Source organism: Balearica regulorum, chromosome 4 (assembly GCF_011004875.1).
Source record: "Balearica regulorum gibbericeps isolate bBalReg1 chromosome 4, bBalReg1.pri, whole genome shotgun sequence".
Classification (NCBI taxonomy): domain Eukaryota; kingdom Metazoa; phylum Chordata; class Aves; order Gruiformes; family Gruidae; genus Balearica; species Balearica regulorum.
This window is the reverse complement of record NC_046187.1, coordinates 5,132,571-5,153,293: the sequence shown is the minus strand read 5'-3', so window position 1 is coordinate 5,153,293 and position 20,723 is coordinate 5,132,571. Positions and strand designations below refer to the sequence as shown.

Below are 20,723 nucleotides of genomic sequence, written 5' to 3'. Positions count from 1 at the left end.
TTTTCTTCTTGATGCTTCTTTTATAATTCTAGTTACTTCCAAACCTTTTTCCCTGTGTAGCCTCCCTCCTTTCCCCCCACCTCCTGCTTAGTACCATTTTGCAACCTCAAGCACAAACACCTCTACCCTACATAGGCAAAGAAAGTTGGCTGCAGGTAAGATTCCTGCTGGCCCCCACACCTAGGGGGGACAAATGAAATCAAAATACATGAATAAGTACCAGACTCAAAGCTTTGCCTGAAGTGTTTTGCAAGATTCATCATACTCATCTGTTCTCTTCCTCCCGTGCTGATCAGCAGAACCCTTCCTCTTCCAGGCTAGAGGGGGGAAAAAAGAGCTTAGGTCAGGGAAAATGAAATATTGCTGTTACTGTGATGCCAAAAAGTGTTTACTAGGCAATGAAGGAAGCCTTAACCAGCTAGGCTGAGCATGCTTTTAACTGGTGCTTCCCAAGGATAAAAGCAACCAACTTGTCATGACAGCAACAAATTTTCAGACAATTTAAAAATGGCCATAATGAGTTGCTTTCAGGCTAACATCTTGTATATATTCAAGTATTTTGAAAACAAATTACACTCTTGCCAGTCCCAACAGCTTCTAAACTAATGCATATATATACCCCCAGAAGAAACCTCAGAAAGAACAATCTGTGCTCTTATTACACAAAGAAGTGCAACAGACACATGTGATAGCATAGTTAGCATGTTGCTGTAGAAACCCCAGCAGAGTATTCTTAAACTTTGTGAGTGATTAAAATACTAACTGTAATGTTGCAATAATAAATTAATCACAGATGAGCAGGTAACACCAAACACTTTAGGACCTGCTTTGCCTTAGCACTGGAGCTCTTTTGTTCTTATGAACAAAATCTTAAATTGGTAAAGTTGCATTTTGCACCTTTTAAACAATTTGGAGGCTGCTGAAGGTTTATGGGATCCTGCATAGAAAGCAGAAAGCACACTGTCCTTTAGACACTAGTCACAAGGTTGTGGAAATACTGATGCGCTTACCCAGAAAACAGATTAACATTTTCTCAGCCAAAAAATTAAGAGAGGAAAAAGATCCTATGGAGAGGTGAACCTGCAGACTCACGCTACAGACAAATTGCCAAATAAAGGGAGCACACTCTATCAGGCAGAGTTAGACTTCGCAAAATATGAACAGCATAGATTATAAACAGCAGTAAATTAAAAATAGTAACTAACCCAAACTAACAACTAAACAATATGAGACAAAGAGGCAAAACTAACTGACAGCCATCCTGGTAGAAAAAAAATCAGAGATGATCAGGTCATGCAGACCTCTGCAGCGGTTGGGAATAAGCAGATTACTATTCAGAGCACATGGGGCTGGGATAAAGCTAAACGCTCGAAGACATTTCTCTTCACGGCATTTGTTTCCAGTTCCTTTGTTTCCCGCAGACACGCCTGGGGCTCTCTCAATCCCTCTGCCTCCCCAGCCGCCGTGCGGGTCCGTTTTGTCCCTCTCTCCCCAAAGCTGCGCGCCCCCGCCCCGGGTCAGGCTTCGCCCGGGCTCTTTCTGCTCTTTGGGAGTTTGTCTGAGGGGTCGGAGAGCCACAGCCGCGGGGGCGAGGGCAGAGAAGGTGGTGGCTGGTTGGGGAGCCCCACGTGCGAGAGAAAAGCGGGGTGGGGGGCAGCCTGCGGGACTGCGGCGGGACTGCGGGTAGCGATGAACCCGGGGGGCGGCCGGGGAGGTACGGGGACGGCGGTAACCGGGGCTGGCGGGGGAACGGTATGGAGCCCCCGAGGCCGGGCTCCGGGGGGCCGCGGGCGGCGAGGTCGATGCGCGGCCCTCTCCAAAGCCCCGCCGCGGCAGCCGGAGCGGCTGCTGCATGGGCCCGGACGGTCGCACCGCTCCCCTCCGCGCTCGGGAAGGCTGCGGCAGGTAGCCGCAACCACCGTCAGAGCCGACCGCGCCGCAGGGGCTGCGCGCCTCTCCGCGCCCCGCTCGCCCTGCCCCCGCAGGCAGGGGACCCGGGGGAAGGGCGGCAGGGGTGTGCGGCGTGGGGGATTAGTGGGACGCCGCGGCCCCGCCTTCCCCCTTCGCATCCCGGGCGCGATGAGAGGGGGAGATGGACCCGAGCCGGCGGGACTGGCACCATGACATTCGCCGGCTTCGTCGTGGCGCTGGTGATAGGGACGCTCCCCGGAGCCCGCGGGCTGGGGCAGGTCTCCGCCAGCCTCCCGACCGCCCGCCACCCACAGCTACCCGCCCCGGCCCCGCCGCCGCCCCCCGCCGGCTGCCCCGCCGCGCCGCCCGCCGGGGGCTTCACCGCGGCCCAGCGCCCCTGGCCACCGGCGGCGGCCGCCCCCCCGCAGCAGGGTACGGCGCGCCGGGCGCCGCGGGGCCGCCGCAGCTCCTGCGCCCTGCCCGGCGGCGGAGGGCGGCCCGGGTGCGCCCCCGGGGGCGGCCGGGGCCGGCCGGAGCGGGACCGCGCTGACTGCGAGCGAGGTGAGCGGGGCGGGGGCACTGGGCCGGCGGGGCGGGGGCGAGCGGCCACCGCCTGGGGCGCGGGGTGGCGGCGTTGCGGGAGGGTGCGCGGGTGTCTCTGCGGGACCGAGAACCTCAGCGGGCAGCGGTGTTCTCGCCATCTCGTACCCCGTTCCCCGTCGCTGGAGGGAACAGGGAGTGGGGGGACGGACGCCCTTTGCCAAAGTGACATCAAGGGCTTTTCTGAGAGGAGAGTTTAAACTTCTACATCAGCAGATGCATCGGAAAGACGAAGGTCCTACCTTGTTTTAATCGGGCGCTATTTTAATACTAGGTAAATTGCGTTAAGAAGCTGCGCTGTAAGTATTCAGTAGGCTCAGTTAGCAAAGACTTGGCATTCCTCTTTTTGTAATCGAGCACACTTCTCTGTGAAGCACTTGGTCTACAGAAGTTAAGTGGCAGAAGGAAAAGCAAAAGGATGCCTTGCTCTACATGCAAACTGCTCATATAGTATCTCTTGCTTTCTTTTTTCCCCCGCATCGGGGGAAACCCCCCGGGTTAACGGGGTTTGCAAGTTAGCGCTAGTGCTTGAGGGCATCTGTGAACCCAGCCAAGAGATCTGTGCTTCCTTCCCCCTGCCACGCTCCTAGCTAAACTCTCAATGACTCCAGTGGAAGTTTTCAGTGTGTAAGGACTGAACAGCAATTTCAGCTCTCAGCCCTTGAGCTTAACATTTCATGAGTGTTGGCGTTAAAGATATTTATGTACAGTCTGGTTTTGAATGACTTCACATTTTCTTCCGCATTGCTCTAGTATTATCTGCTACCTATAGCCCTATCTATACTAAAAATGATCAAGCGTAATTGTTGCAACGAAAATAAAAATTCCCTTTGTTGCCCTTCCTTTTACATATTTTGTAATATCACAAGGTCAGCAAGGAAGTTGATCATTATTATTATTATTAATAATAATTTTGTTCTTGTGGAAGTTGGTTTTGGGTTGGGTTTTTCATTAATTTAATTTCAGATCTCTGAAGAGGATTGTTATCTTTCTCTTCCAACAATAGCCCTAGAAGGTGTGTGAAAAAAAGATGATAATTTGAACAATGTGATAATATTGGTATAAAATATCACATGAAGAGCATATGGACACACCAAGGTCCGTATTGATCATTTATGCATTAAAAAAACCAAAAAAACTAAACAGCTGCCAAAGCTCTGTTTCAAGTCAAACATCGTACTCATTCAAGAAGATAGAATGTTATGCATTACAGATGTTTCCCTAGAAAGAATACCAGGCAGCTGATGCCACAGAGGAGAAAACAGATAACTAGATACAGATGAAAAAAATCCAAAACCTTCACGCCCTTTAATTCGTCTCAGTTTGGGGAAGGATCCCACAGTTGCTTATTCGATTTAGCCCATGATATTTATAGCTTTTTTCAGAATTCTTCAGCCTGGTTCCCAAAATACTTTGTGACGACTTGGTCTAATATGTTACAGTGAAGAAGAATGTGGCATTTTATTGCTAAGAACCCAATCTTGCGCTTACTAAAGTAAATTCCAGAATGTGATTTAAGTAAAAAAATGCCAAAAAATATGGCACGGTTTGGGTTTAGCTGTGTTTTTTCAGTCTTTTCAGAATGCTGCTTTTTTTTTTCCCAGAAAAAGGAAATCCAGGTTGGCCCCTGTTAAGAGGGAGGACATTGCTACTGAACAATAGCCAGTGCTTTCCAATTGAAAGGTCATCTGCTTCTGCTGGACTCAGTGGTAAACTCTCAGTGACATCAACAGGGCAAATGTCTGTCCAAAAGCCTTCGTGAAGGTGATACGAAAGAATTGTCTGTGAGATGACTTAAGGTGGAACATGGAAATAAATCAAGCCAATTGCCCAGAAATAAACATTATTTTAACATTTGTCCTGAAGTATGTTCCTTTCTTAGAAGCAGCAAAGAAATGCAAGTAGGGCAATGTTATGATGCAGTTTATAGCTAGAGAAGGACAGGCTATTCAGAGATAAAACTCACTGCTTCTGTTGCTTCAGTACATGTACTAAGGAAGCCCATACTCAGTTGTTAGGCACCTGCAATAACTAAATACAATACCATGTTCAAAGCCTTAACTGTAAATCTCCTGGCTTTTCTAGTTTAAGTATCAAGACTTATCTGCAAAGTTAATTGGCTAAACTGTGTGCATGTGTATATATTAAACTGCTTTATATTTAAACATTAACAATGAAAAATTAAAAAAGAAAAAGCACCTTTGCAGTTGTACTATGTGGTACCAGTCTAAAATCAGTTTTATAGTTTAAAATAATAGATTTTGGTGTTTCATTTCCTTCCTTCTAAAATGAGAGGCATCTGGGTAATATTATGCCTTGAAAGCAAGTAAACCAAATACAAATACATATAAATTATCATGATTAACCAAAGAAATCATAGAGGAAAATAAATGAGTACGAGAGTACTCTGTACACAGAGACAGCCTAAGTCCAGCAGAATTTAGTATTTAGTTACTGCTAATAACAACTTACCTGTAATGTACTCATGCTTCGGAAGAGAGGCCTACCTCAGTACCTGGAAGCAACTGCTGCCACAAAATATTTATGTGGCCTGTAGTTACAGCATTCTGCATAATATGTTGTTCATGCTATGTTGTTACATATGTATGTTGGGTTTGCGTGGCAAGGTTTTGGTAGCTGGGGGGGCTACAGGGGTGGCTTCTGTGAGAAGCTGCTAATCAGCAGCTCTGTGATAACATATTTAAGAAAGAGAAAAACAGTCAGAGAGAGCTTTTGCAGCAAGAGAGAGAGGAGTGAGAAGATGTTGCCTCTGTGAATCACATATTTAAGAATTATCATTAAAATATACATTCAACACAAAAACTTCACAAACACTAATCACGTCGACAGGGAAAAAGAAAAAAGAATTCCCCCACACCAAAATCAAACCAACACTATCACACCACCAAACAAGAGTGGACAATCTACACGTAAAATCTACCTCTCGTCCCTTCACCACTATTTCACTCTCAAGTTATGTTCAGTCAATGTTTTCCCGTTACCTCTTCCAATTACTATCCTTATCTCGATTTTCTCATGTCCCACGAGAGCTCTTTGAGAAAAGTGGGTTAACTATTTTTCTTTATTTTACAAAGGGGAAACAATGCATGAGAGGGTGAATGTCTTTGCCAGAGGTCACACCTCCAGTCAGTGGCAGAACTGGAAATAAAATACACATCTCCAGAATGGCCAGATTGTAGAGTCTTTCCATTTAAATTGCTTTTATCACAGGGTAATTCCACTAATGTCAATCAAATAATGCTTCACTAAACTTTTGTGAGAGAAGAATCAAGCTTCAGGCTCACAGTCTAAACACTAGATTATTCTCCCTACCTGTTATACTACAGTCCAGGCAGTTAATGGAAGGTCTTTTTTAATAGCATAGGGTTAAAGAAAAAAATACGATGAAAAAAATGAACATGAATGTCTGTATTTTCCTTCTAAGAAGCAGCTTTTCTGGAATCATTCTTATTACAGCTGCACAGCATGAGACCCTTCATTTTCTACAGCTCTGTACCACATAAAACAATGGCAGTCCTTTAGAGCCCATTACATTCCTAACACTTCAGTTTATTTTTTCAGAGCCTTAAACCATTGATTGTTGATGTGATGAATCTCACTGCTGCAGAGGAACCAATTCAGCACATTACACAATATATACAATATTTATGAAACTTCTAATATAAGGATCCTTGGGTATGCAATACTGCTATCTGCTGAAGTTCTCAAAATAGTTCTTAAAAAGTAGTTCTGATGGATGCATCCTTTTTTCAAGGTTAAAATACCAGGAGAAAATAGTTATAATTTTAGACTAAGAGCAGCACTCGGGAAAGTGATGAACAACAGCATTCATTGATCGCAGTAAGCATCATCCATAGTTTTGCTGACATCAACAGGATTAATTTGTTTGATTTTAGCAAGGCCTAGTCCTGGAAGGGAAGAAAAGTTTCCATTGATTTGAACTGGTGTTAGATTTGACCTCTATGACAGGTAGCTTTTTTCAAGTACCTCATGGAAACCAATGCATTAGTTTAATTCTGAAACTGTGATACGCTCTTTTCTATGTATGGTGAATCATCCAGTAGTGTTCTGAAACACTGTGAGTTATAATATGGTTACATGGGATACACAGCGTGTATTAATGGGAGACCCTCACACTTTATGTCAGTTTGGACTTACCTAATTGACTCCAAGGTAACAGAGAGGAATTATCAATGCAGGGCCTTTCTGTGGCACTATCCCATGTTAGAACACCTTGGAAATGAAAGCATAAATAAAAATATTTGTTGTTTTTACAGATTTCCAAAATTCAAAATACTTACTTTGCTTTGCTTTAAATCTGCAATTTCAGAGCACCCAGCACCAGGGTGAAAGGCACAGGCAACTTCTACTTCTGATCCCTCTTTTCCAAATCTACATTTACAGCCAAATTACAAACCTTTGAACACAGGTGTTTACGAAGAAACTACTGGCACACCTTTAGCCAACACCATAAACCCTACTGCTGCAGCACTTACATGTACAGCAGAAGTGGAAGTGATTCCCATTCTATTTGCAATTCAGCCACACACAGCAATAATGCTTGTTCTCAGTGAAATGTAGAAAATAAAATAGGTTTGAAGTTACCCAGCATCTCTGGCCATGAGAATGGTATAGGAAAAGAGGCCAAGTACAACAGCACAATTACTTTGAAGAAGTTCTGCTTTTTGGAGTTAATTAGAAGTTGGCTGAGAGTTTTTCCTCTCCCTTTTTTCCTGTGTGTCTCATCTTGAGCCTATATGGCAGGTGTTGCGGAGCGTGTCTCAGCAGCACCCACTGGATACCCTTACTTCCTTGCATTTGCAAGTATAACTTAATCTCTTTTAAACAGTGATAGCAGATAGGAAAGACTCTGACTTGGGCAGATACCAGGGCAACTAAAATTACCAGACTGTATGTAAACAACATGAATTGACCGTCAGTAACCTCAGCTAGAACATAATTAGAAGAAACACATACATATTTTTTGAGTGTATATAAATGAAGGAGTTTCTCTCAAGACAGTAGCTTTGTATTCTTCAATATAGGGCTGAATTAAGTCTGTCATAGGACCACAGTATATGTCCTAGAGCTTCCTAGTAGGCCCGCTTTGTGGTCCTATGCCCTTGTTTCTAAGTCTCATGGGTCACTTCACCTCTCATCCTTCCTCTTCCTGACCAGCGCTGAGGAGGGCACTGAGAGCCATGGGCAGGATCCCTGTACTCGAGTTCCCTGGTGTCGAGGCAGTGAAGGTTTGATAAGCACTATTAAGCAGAGGCTTGACACCATATTGAGTTGGTGGAGAGGGGAGAGGGTGTGAGTTTCTCAGAGCCTGGCATAAAAGCCAGAGTAGACGTTACTGCATTAGCTCTACTTGCAACATGTTTAGTTATCTTCAGTAAAACTAAAAGACCCAAAAACTTTAGCTTAAAAAATTGAGATGCTACCATATCTACAACTCCAGAAACCTGGAGCCTCCAACACATACGCTTAAGCTAGACCTGTTTTCTAACAAGTAATTCAGATGCTCTTCTCCAGAGCTTCTTGTGCCCTAGGGAGAGCACAGAAGGAAGCCCCTTGGGCACACATGTTGAGGTGCAGTATGAGCTTGAGGTATGAAAATTTAACAGTAGAAGACTTAACCAGTGAAATTAAGAATTAACCAGTATCTTTTTAATCACGCTAAGTATTAGTTTTCTTGCTGTCTGTGAAGTGAAGAGTGTTTTCTGGTCATTTTAACAATGTAATTATCTTGCAATTAAGATAATTAACACATTCTTAATAACAAATATTGAATCATGAGTAATAAATAGATACTTGGTAATACAGCATAAACATACATGATGGCAGATAATGTAGGTCATCTTATAATTCCCTATGTTCAATCTACACACGAAAAAAAGATCTGTGTTTCATTATGAAGTGAGAGTTTTATCTATTGGAAAGAAAATACAAGCTACTGAAATGAAAGTCTGTATTTTTAAGTTGTTATGTTTTTGAGGTATCCATGTTACTGTTACTAATGTATCTCTTGTTCCAATAAAATACCTACCAGGGGTCTGAATATCGCAACATTTTGAGTAAACAACAGAGAAATAATTTTCTCATTAGTGTGTTCTTTGATTTGTTTGCTACATAATTATGACTCATCATATGATACAGGTTGATACACACTTCAAAGAGCATATGAAACAAAAAATACTGTATCACTTTAATCTTGTTGGATGCAGTGCTGAAATACTGAGCTAGAAAGACTTAGACTGGACTTAGAAAAATATGTCAGAGATATTAACCTTTCAGAGGGTTTTCAATTCTGACTTTTCTTTCAAAAATTTGTTTTACTTATTGTTTTGCTTGAGGAGAGAATGCTGGATTTTGTCCTGGATGGTTTAGGTTAATCATAGCTGTAGATATCACTACTGTCCTATTAGGAGAGTAGTGAGTTGATGCAACCAGCATGTTAGAATTATTATACCATATATTCAGTTAACTCTATTAAACAGCAAGCATAATAAAAGGTTTAGTATTAGTTACATGCAAAATAGGCTTTTAAAAATTTCTTTCTAGATTAACTAATCAGGTGAAAATTAAGAATATTTTAAATTTGTTACAAAATTACCTTTAAAAATCATCTTGTGTGTTTTTTCTTCTATATGATAGAAGCTGGTTCTTTATCATATTTTCTTGTGAGATGAACATTCTGATAGGAATGCTGCTACCCTTCATAAAACATTGGTGTTCCTACAGCAAAAATGGAAACCAAAATATTTTTTGAGGTATTACAGGAATTTTTTAAAAATCTCTCATTTATTGTTTTTGTCTATGTCTTTTCCCACAGGCACATGGAAATAAGGCACTGTCCCTTCCAGTCATTTTCCCTTCCTTACCAACTGATAGCAATAGTGTGTTTTCCACTTCAATAGGGACCAGACATCACCCGGGGTTCTTTAGGGGAGTGGGTGGCGAGGGAGAGGCTGTTTTCTTTATTTAATGGTACGTGTCCGCAGTGAGAACTCTGTGCTTTTCAAATTTCTTTCCCGAGGCTTCTACCAGAGATGCAAAGGGTTTCAGATTTCTTTCAATTTTAATTCTTGGGAAAAGAGTTTCTGACGTGCACAAGTTATCTCTTGTGCTATCTTTTGCTCTGTGTACGCGAATAAGTTCTTCCACTGTTGTCATTGGGAATTCTGTAAATACAGAAAGAGGAGTGAGCCAAATTCTGCCATGGAGACCTTAGAAGAGAATGTTATTCTTCAAGTACTCCCTTATTCACATATTTGAATAGAAATACTGTGTAATGTGTACTCAGGAAACACTGTATTAATTTCAGTAGGTGTCATGCAGAACTGTAAGCAATCATGTATAAAAATAAGCTTATTTTTGGAGATGACATCTTCAGAATTGCTTTCTGGTATGTCAGGAATCATTTTGCTATGACTGCAGATGATGTTTCAAGTGAAAATAATAGTCTATACAAAAGTCTGGTGAAGAGTAGAAATAAACAAAATTCCAGACTCTGTCTGTATGTGACAAAAAAACCCAGAAAATTTTTAAAGACAGATAAACAATGTACAACATGTCTACAGTATTGTTATAATTAACTCATTAATGATCCTCTATTTGGAATGATAGCTCATGCTGTAACATGAGTTGAATAAATTTTGTTTGTAATTTACTGCACAGTAAGTTATTGCTGAGAAAGTAAATAGGAGGCAAAAAGGAACACACAAAACCAAGTTTGAGGTTAATTAATTCCTTGAGTTATTTGGCAGTCATTTGGCTTTGTGGTTTTATAAAATATACTGAACTAAATTAAAACCAGGACACAATCTGAGTGAAAGCTGAGAAGAAAAAGTAGATCTACCTACTATTATTATTTTATTGATTAATTTATTTTTTAACACATACATGAACACATATACAATGGAATGCAGGCACAAACATTGACTGTTTTGTCCCGTTGCTAAAAACCCTGCAAACTGGATGATGATGTAGCTTCTGATTTTAAGCAGATCACAGAACAGTAGCAGATGGATTAACTGAGATTTCAGGCAATACTAATGCATACAATTAGGCTATGTTTGATAATTTAACAGAAATATATTCTTTCTTGTTGAATTATTGCTCTTTATGACTCTTTGTTCTGCTTCTGTAGAGTTATACCTATGACCAGCTTTTTCCCACCTTTACCAGTGGCACTTGGCTACCTTCAACAACAGATGCACCTCGCATCTCCAGTAAAACTACTGTAATAAAAAAAATGCAAAATCTGTTAATTTTTTTTATTTCTGTGTTCTGTAGCTCTCAAGAAGCAGACTCTTTTTCCTCATGGGTTTAGCTTGATTTGTCTGAGAATTTGGTAAAGACCTCTCATGAATTAATAGAACTACATCCAATGTTTTACTGTCTGAGAACAAGTATGAACAAATGTATTCTTTGGCTAAAATAAACTGCTGATATCCATGACATGCATAATGTTACACAGGTCAGATCAAAAGCTATGTAATCCATGTAGTTGGTTTTTGGTTCCTTTAAGTTGGATGGAATTATGTGGAAGATAAAAGTATAGCACTCATAGATATATACTTTTTGCTCACTGGTGTAGTGGTAACCACATTTAAATAATTATGTGTAATCTACACATACTTTTTTTCTTTTTGTTAGATCTTTAACTAAGTTGTAGCATCAGAAGGATCAGAAATGTGATGTAATTTTGGTATAAGAAGCAAAAAAAAGTAAAAAATAAGGTTATCCCCTTTTGTATATCACTGTATAAGAATGTTAGATGTGCCAGAGTGCTTCACAGAAGCAGCTCACCCAAGGAGCACAAAGATGGTAATAAATGAAACAGGAATTCTCTCTGCAGATGGAGAATCAGGTTTGGAGTCTTTTGTGTGTGATACATTAATTGAGCAATGGAATTTTTATTTTTTTTTTTAACTAGGGTCAGTGAGACTCCAGGGTGGCAAGAATGAGTTTGAAGGTACAGTTGAGGTTTATTTGAATGGAATCTGGGGAACAATCTGTGGGAGCCATTGGGACAACAATGATGCAACAGTCGTATGTCGACAGCTTGCACTTGGGTAAGTTTCAATCTAAGTAAAAATCAGGCAACTTATTTTAATGATGTTTCAGCATAAAGGACAATCTATTTTGCAAATCCTGAGGGCTTTAAGTTTTTGACAATTGTTTTTTCTGTTTGAAATTTGTTGAATGCTGAAGTTGTTTTTCCCAGAAGCCTTCATTTCCTTCAATTGTGTTGTATTTCAAAGAGGTTGCTGTGAGAATCAGTATTTCATTTGAAAGCTGCATAAGGGATCTGGAGAGGAGCAGATCAGGGTAGAGGCTTTGCTTTCAAAGCGAAAAGTCTGAACAGGTCAGAAAAGCTTAGGGCAAACAAAAACTGCTTTACACATCTGGGAGGTGTCCACATGGGCAGAAATATGAGGTCTGATCCTGATCTCATATATGTAAATATCAATTAAGAACAGCTCCAGTGAGTTTACTGAATCTATAAAAATGTTGGTGTGGCCAGAATTAGACTCTGCATGGGCTCTTAATCATAGGAAAATTTCTGGTTCTCAGGAGCATGGGGTTACCTCGGTACTCATCCATTCTATCCTGCCAAAAAACATCTGGGACTTATCCTAGGTTTTTGGAAAATGTGGTATTTTTGTTGTGCACATCTTCATCTAGCTGGATAATCTGTGTGGTTTATATTCAGAGTTGCACATTGACAACAAAACCCAAAACCAGAGAACTTTTGCAGCTTTACATTTTCACAGAAACATTGTACAGAGTTACAGTAACATTGGACAGATTGAAAGTCCCTGCACTGTTCTCACTGACCACTACTTCCCACTGCTGTCAGAATGGGGTTAATCAACAGAGCTCTTTAACATAATTTGGTCATTAAACTCCAGATAATGCCTATAGTGATACTGCAATTGCAATAGGAGGATGAAACTGAGGTAAGGAAGAAAACACCCATACCAAAAGGGAGTTTTAAAAATAAAAAAAGCTTCTAAAAAATCAATGCTGTTCAACTTAGCAACCAAATTACTTGAATATTCCCCCTTAGCACCCCATTCAGTTTGCACTTTCTCCATAAGCCACAAAGTATGGCTGGCTTTACTGCCTTTCTAACATTTCTTTCACTCACATACCAAAGCAGTGATTTTTGTTTGCTACAAGCAGTAAGGGGCTTTTATAGCATACTTGCACTGTGACATTCCTAATGATTATTCCACTTTTTAAGACTGCTAGCCAGAACTAAATCTAAGCTGGTTTATAATGTTCAATACTAATCTGGACAGACCATGCCAACTTATAAAAATATGAGGATTAGATGAGATAAAAGTTCAGCCATCTGGAGACCATGATTTTGCTTAAGACTTCAGCTGTCTACGTGCAATGTCTCCTTTCCTCATTTTCATGTAAGTTCTTTTTGCCTTCCATACCCTAAACATTTCAGTTGAACAAGACCGCTACTAGCAAAAGTAGTTCAGTGATACGGGTGAATGCTTTGATCTTTTCAACAGAAATGGCTTAAATCTGAATCCAGGCCAAAAAGCCCCAAGCAAACAGTAGTTGAAAGTTTCTGTTATCATGAGTGTTTGGCAGAAATTTGGATCTATATACCACAAGGTGAACTCACTAGGTATTATTGGTGCTTTTCAGGTGCTTCCATCTATCTGTTCCTTTGATTTTACAGTATTTGGGCTTTAATTTAAATTTGCTGGGCATTATATGGAAGAAAAGATAGCTCAATAATAATCAGTAAGGGAAGGAAAGGAAGCTGTTTATAAATGTTCTGGATGGACAGGAATGGCTGAATACAGAATAATGGACACGGGCCTGATCTAATGGAGTGTGAGGTGGTTTCACTGCTCCACGGTCACCAATCATATTATATGACGTGTATGGGCAGAGCACTGGTACATTTTAATTAAGTAAAGGAGAGGATAAGGGTGAAAGGCCTGTTAGCATTACCTCTCCTGGAAGTGTAACTGCAGTGGGATGGTATTGTAGATTCCCCTATGCACTATGGATTCTGTGTTGATTTTTGTAGTTAAGAATTCGGAGAACAGGAATGTAACTGGCCCTGCAGCTACACAGGGCATTGTACTAAAATATCCCACAACAAAATGGTGAGAACTGGGTCACATCTGTTACTTCTCTTTGTGCAGAAGACAATGCTGAACTGTATGAAAATGTGATGAATTTACACTGCTGAAGAAAGCCCTTTCTTTTTTACTCCAAAATTTATATATGACAAAATCTTCTGCTTCCCCTCCTCCCACTCTAATCTCCTATCCTGATTATTCTTCTTACAGTGAAAAAGGTACAGCAAAACACATACCATTTTCTGGATTGGGCCTTATTCCTGTTTACTGGAGTGAAGTGCGTTGTCGTGGTGATGAAGAAAATATACTGTTATGTGATAAAGACATCTGGCAGGATGGATCATGTCCTCAAAAAATGGCAGCTGCTGTCATGTGTAGCTCTTCCCTAGGTAAAAAAAATACGTATGGTTTGGTTAACACATCTTATTTAAATAGAAGTGGTATTAATTACTCATTATTAAATTGGAACAAAATATTAAGACTTCTTGGAACAGGAAATTAAACAGATTGAATCATCGTATCATTAACTGTTTCAAATCCCTCCATGCTGTGCAAGCAGCATTTAGCTGAACCACTTTTTATCTTTCTATAATCAACAAGCAAATTATTGCTTTGAGAAGCAGGTTGTGAGAAAGGGTGAAGCAGTGCGAATCTCTAGCTGTAAAAGTAGCATTGTTTCCCCCCACATTTTTTAAAAAAATATTTATTAATTTATTTGTCTACTTGGACAAATAAATTTGTCTATTTGTTGTCTTTCATGGCTACATATGCTACATGTCAATTTGTTAGCTTTTCTTGAACAGCACGGAGGAGCAGAAATTTCATAAAGAGGCTATGCTGCCTTCTTTGGTACAGAAGCGTTGAGATGGCATTCCTTACTGTGAACATAGATGACATTGCACAAGGAACTGCAAAGTTTTTGCCCTGTTCTGCATACATTTAAAATGGGTCCATGTCTTCCCAGCTGAAGATTGCTACCTCACACATCACTCACACAAGTCAAAATGATATTGTTAGGAAAAAAAAGTATTATTAATGTTTTTAAGATATTTCAGATTATCTTAATGAACATGATAAATGGCAACTAAATGGGCAATTATGCCATCAGATGTAAGATATTGCTGACCTCGAGGAAGGCTAGGCTGGCAGCACTGAGGAGCTGGCAACGGCAATCTCTTCAGTTGTAACCAAAACCTCTATGGCTGCAGCCAGTTCTGTGCTGCCTTTCCTCTCCTACTTACAATCCTATCCAAAGGCAGATGCATTTTTGTCCTAAAGCTCCACTATTCATGAGGAATATTTTGATAATTAACTTTTAAAAAATCATTTTAGTCTTAATTTAGAAAACTATAGTGTAGAGGGAAGGGAGAATCTTTTTAAGCTAAGAGACAAGTTGAAGGACCAAAGCAAGAGAAATAGTTTTACCTAAAGAAACGGAAAACTATAAACTTGCAAATTATACTTTTAGATCATAAGGTTTTCCTTTTGTTTACACATATTTTCACTAGAAAACTTTGTTTTGCTTAGATAAATGTATTAAAGAACTATTGTCTGTTTCAATAATGCTGAAAGGAAGTTTATCAGTAATTTAGAGTGCAGGATATCTGAAATTAATTAAATTGATCCTGAGTTTTGGCAGACTAGATGAAGCTTTCACATTTTGCAGGTTCTACAGCAACTAGCCTTTTTAAATAATTACAAAAACCCACAATTCATACCAGTGAAATAGTAAGATGAAATTGGAGAAATGCCCTCAATTTTCTTTTTTTAAGCGAAGAAATAGATGAAATAGTAGCATTAATTGGTTGGAAGGCCTACACAAAAATTAATCACATTTTAAATCATTCAGATGTTAGGTATGGTGAAACTTTAAAATAACCTTTTAAATACTAGATTATTTTTTTAATATTGTTTTAAGCTGTTTCCATTATTATAGCTTTATTTAGAAGTGATGCTTTCAAGATAATTTCTTGCTGGACCAGAAAAGGGCTAATGATTTGAAAAGACCGAAAATCAAACCATACCTTAGAAACAGGAAAGGAACAATACTTACACAATCAAAGTGAGACTCCACAGTCAATGAGATTTCACTGCTCTGACTGGAATTACCATAGTAATGAGAACACATGAGGATGAATTTCTACTTCTGTGGCAATGAAAGAATTTTTGCCTCTTATTTCAGAATTTAACCTCTGGGACCAAGCCTATACAGAGGCAATTTTGCTCTTACTGGTAGAAATTCTGCTTTACTGAGTGCAGTATTTGGCCTTACAGCCTTAAGTATCTGTGAACACTCTGACACTTAAGTAACTCAAGATTAGTATGTTTACTTGTCTGTATAATATTCAGCTGAGATTTCCACCACTGAGAGTGGAGCTTAGGAGAACTCATTTCTAAGAAGTTTAATTTAAGGTTTTCCATCTAACTAGAAAAAAATAAAGTGTGGTTCTTGAGTGATGTCAGAGAAACCGTTAAGCCATCTTCTTTTTTCTTTACTATCGGGATAACATTATGGGAAAGAAATGACCTTTTCCTATATTCTGTGTTTGATCACAGCCTCTGTCTTTACTCCGATCCGGCTGGCTGGTGGGAACAATGCTCACGAAGGAAGAGTGGAAGTCCATCATGCTGGCCAGTGGGGGACCATCTGCGATGATCAGTGGGATGATGCAGATGCTGAAGTTGTCTGTCGGCAGCTTGGCCTTGGGTTTGTTTATCTACGTATTTTCTAGTCCAGCAGCAAAGCAGGAGAGTTAGTCAGATACATAGCTTGGAGTTGTCAAAAGATGCCTCTTTAAAATTGCACTAATACTCTGAAGCAGTAACTAAGTTCGCTTATAAAAGGTTCAGGTACAGCACCATTACTTTCAATTCCCTGGAACTTTGATTTATAGGATCCAGTCTCCAGTGTCATATTATAGGGACAATTTTGTCTGTAGGACAGACAAAGGATGTGTCTCAGAACTAATGCTGACTTTTTAGTGAAAACTCACTACAATTTCAGTAAAGTTTCAATCAAAAAACCCAGGTGAAGAAAAGGAAGTTGCTTTGTTAAAATCATTACATCCATTTTACTGAAAAGTCTAACAGCCTCCTTGCTTTGGCATAAGAGCACTGCTTTGTCAGGAAGGGTATGTTTTTTGGCATGCCTGTGAGAATCTCTCAAGATTTGTTTAAGTCACGACTCTCTGAAGATTGTCAGTTTGCATATAGTGAGTAGAGATCTGTTTGAAGATTTGACAGTTAAGCTTTTCAGTGATTCTGTCTGAACAAAGCATGGTCCATAACATAGTCACAGCAGCAGAACAGGATTTTCTTGCTCCTCTTCTGAACAGCCAGGGGCGATTTTGATACCACATAGAAGATAAGTATTCAGTATTTGAGGAAAGATGCTGCAGAAGTGGGAGGCAAAGAGGAGAACTGCTGGATGAGCAAGGAAGGAGATGGGGACAATTGGAATGAAAGGCTAGATGGGTTGAAGAGGGAAAGAATGAGGAGCAAGATGCAGAGAAGATACTAAGATGTAAACCCAGGGAGGAGAAGGGATTACGTCTGAGATAACTGTATGAGAACTAAGCAGGTCAGTGCAGAGGAGACTGGAACAGCACTTGCCTGTTCAACCCTGCTGGGATTATGATGAATTAAAAGAAGCGGCATTGAAGGTAGCAAGCTTTGTGGCATTAACGAGCGGCCCCCAGAGTATACTTGTTTTGCAACCTGAAACTGAGGCCTTGGACTGCTGGTGCCATCCAAATTAGCTCAGAAGGATGAGAACCGTACAGTACCCACAAACCTTCTAGATCTCATGGTCAGCCACGTGGGAATCAACATGCTCCTCTGACATCAGTTTTTCATTTTTCCCCAGTTTATTTTGTGTTATGTTTCTATATTCCTGTACATTTTCAATTGGGAATACCTAATATAAAGTCTTATCTTCTTACAGGCTTTTTCTGCTTCTAAATTGGGCCGCTTTCAATAAGTTCAGGGAATTACTAAGTTATGCTTTACATTTCTGTATACTAATAACAAATGTCATGTTCTTACCCTGCCTCCTTACTGATTACACTAAAACATTTGATTACTTATATTTGATGTTCAGAAACTGCAGTTCTGAGATGCTTCTAATTTGGTTAGTTTTTCTGAGTAAATAAATTGTATTAAGATGGTGCTAAGTCTTTCTGAAATGTGTCTATAGAGATTTACAGAATTTCTCAAGTAATCAAGATGCCCTGTCAAATGGCTCATTACTTTGAAGTGAAATTTTACCAAGTGTCAGTAGACCAGTTACAAAATAATAAAAATAATCTAAATTTGCATACTGTTAATCCATCTGGAAACATGTCACAAATTTTAAAAGTAAAGCATCTCAGTAAGTAGCTTCCCATACCCTTTGAACTTTTCTGTAGCACTACTATAAAAATATTACTACTTCAGAATATTAATCTACCATTAATAGGTAAAAAAAATGATAATTTATTTTATTATTTGGTTTCATAAATACTTTTGTTACAGTAATGGCATGTGTTGTTGCTTTATTGGAACTCCAGAGAATCTTACTAGATGATGGTGACATTTGTTTTCAACATTCAGAGTAGTCAACCATTATTTCTTTCATTTCAGCCAGCTTCTTAATGAATAAGGATTTTTCTTCTAACATTTTCTATACAGTTGTACCACCATCAGTATTAAAAAAAGTACAAGAAACAGAAGTTATGTAGAAGCATTTTTTCTTTGTGCAAAGTTTGTATATATGCAAATACTACTCAATAAACTTAAATGAAGATAATGTATCTTATAAATGTTCCAAAGTACAATCATCTTGAAAACTACCAGCAAACTGTAGTAAAACTTCTGTAATAAGCCTATCATATATTTAAGGTAATGTTAATAAACTAGGTATCCTGAAAGTAGGCTCTTCAGTCCATATTTATTCAGCTGGAAGTGCTGACAACTCACAGAACCTATCCTGGTACATCAGAAAGATACACTGGAAAATCTAGACATTTTTATTTATTCAGATGCTTAAATATAAATGGGATACCTAGATTTTAAATAAGTATTACCCTTAGTGTATCATATGGATTGTATTTTCTTAGTTTACTATAGTCATTCACAATTTCAACCAGTTCAAAAAGCAGCTCTTTATGAAATATAAGAGATGGAAGACTTGGCTCTTTCTTCCATTACCAGGATTGGAAAATACAAGTGTTTAGTAAATTAATGCTAATATAAAAATGCATGGTTACTTAAGAAACTAAAAGAAAACACAGTAAGGGCAATCAGGAAATGTTTGCAAAGCTCAGGGAAAAATCTGATTTTCGATCTATTAAAATTCTTCTTGACATTGCTAAAGGGAAAAAAGCAAGATATCTCTTAATATGTCATTTGGAACTAAGAAGGTCATTTGGAAGAAAAGGTAATGTCTAATTAAAAATCTGTCTCAAAAATAATGTACTAACTTCAGACTGAAGCTATGTGTTTTGCTAAAATGTTGCTCGCTGAGTGAGGATATTTCTGGTTTGCTTACCTGCTTCTTTGAAGCAATCACAGATCATAACTCTTCTTCCTACTGAGTAAGTAAGACCTGCTTTTTGATATTTTCCATGTTCACCACCACTTGAAGAAGGCATCTTGTCATCAAACAGTCTGAAAATTAACAGTCCATTTTCAAGATTAATGAAGCACATTAGCTTGAAAATATTAAAAACAATTTGATTTTAAACAAAATGAAAATGCAAAACACAGATTATTTACCTTTCTTATGTGTGCTTTTATTTACTGAGCACTATCATCTACACTGTGTCTACCATGAATTTCCACATCCTTCCTTTTTATAGTACTTTTTCTTGATCCTAATTTAATTTTTATAAGCCTCTTACTGGTTTTATTTTTCCATACCCCTTTACTGTTTACAAAGAATTTATATGATTGCTGATTGTAAATTTAGTATTGTTTTCCTTAAAAAAAAAGCGAGAACAGAAATTGTTACATATTTATACAAAGCACTAGAAATGAAATCCACATCTACCTAAATCCATACATGGATTAATGAGTCACTGCCTTAAAAACATGAACTACTGCAACTTCCATTAAAAAAAAAATCACAACAATGTACTATTCTGACACACAGTCACAAAAACCATTTAAGAGTTTGAATGGTTACATCCCAAAACAAAATAGTCAAGACCTGTCACGTTTTCAGTATAAGCTGAACATACCATTCCTGTTAGGTGTTACATGACAATATATGACTGGTAGTGGAAAACTCTCTTTAAAGTAAATTAAGAATTAGTATAGAGGCCCACACCCAAACTGTACGTCAATTAATTTAAAATAATCCTTTAGATAGGTAATTCATTATAGTAAAAAATTTAGATAGACATTTCAATCTTAGAAGTTGAAAAAGAAGACAGATATTGAGAACCCTCCTATAAAAATTAGACTGGATGTATGAACAGAGAAACTATTGAGTGGAAAGAAACCAATCCATGAAAAACATTTATATATGAAAGACATGGTATCTTAAATAGAATTGGAAAAGTCCTGATAGATCATAAAGTGTTAAATGCTTCATAGTTTCTGTAATGCTGAAACAATGAAGCATTTTCATTTTATGTAGCTTTTTGTGCTCAAAATCCTCTATGCTGACATAAAGAGTATAACACACACAAGGCTAGTCATTGGTCTGCTTTCTGGTCTTACTTCTACCACTGATTCTGTGACATTGGCAAGTCACCTAAGAACTCTTTGCCATGGTTTTTACATACCGAAATGGGGAGCAATCACTTTTATCTGCCTCATCTGGGTATTTGAGATTTGATTAATGTGCTTTTTGGAAAACAGATTAAAGTCACTGTAGAAATATATAGCATTATTTTTACTACATATAAATATTAAATGCAAATTAAAATTAGAATCCTCATACCCAAGCTGCACATCTATAATCTCTTCTAGGAAAGTTATGCTTAAAAATCAAAAGGGACAGAAAAGGAAAATCACATAGATATAAACCAATAGAAATTGATGTTCTAAGCATATTCAGACTGTGGAAGTGGTGTGTTTAAGTTA

The 20,723-nt window shown here is 38.9% G+C and overlaps 1 protein-coding gene and 1 long non-coding RNA gene across 3 annotated transcripts in view; one reads left to right on the top strand and one right to left on the bottom strand.

The window, feature by feature from the left end:
- Positions 1-1,753: 1,753 nt before the first annotated feature.
- PRSS12 (serine protease 12) overlaps positions 1,754-20,723 on the top strand; it is a 42,575-nt gene continuing 23,605 nt past the window's right edge. For both annotated transcript variants that reach the window (XM_075751025.1, XM_075751024.1), the window contains exons 1-4: positions 1,754-2,472; positions 11,474-11,612; positions 13,866-14,044; positions 16,212-16,362. In XM_075751025.1, coding sequence (XP_075607140.1) covers positions 1,755-2,472; positions 11,474-11,612; positions 13,866-14,044; positions 16,212-16,362 — 1,187 coding nt within the window. In that variant the 5' untranslated portion in view covers position 1,754. The remainder of the gene's footprint in view (positions 2,473-11,473; positions 11,613-13,865; positions 14,045-16,211; positions 16,363-20,723) is intronic.
- On the bottom strand, positions 9,421-19,338 carry LOC142601641 (uncharacterized). Its single transcript, XR_012835172.1, has 3 exons — positions 19,183-19,338; positions 13,892-14,040; positions 9,421-9,716 (listed from the first exon to the last, which is right to left on the bottom strand). It is a non-coding gene; the product is annotated as an uncharacterized LOC142601641 (long non-coding RNA).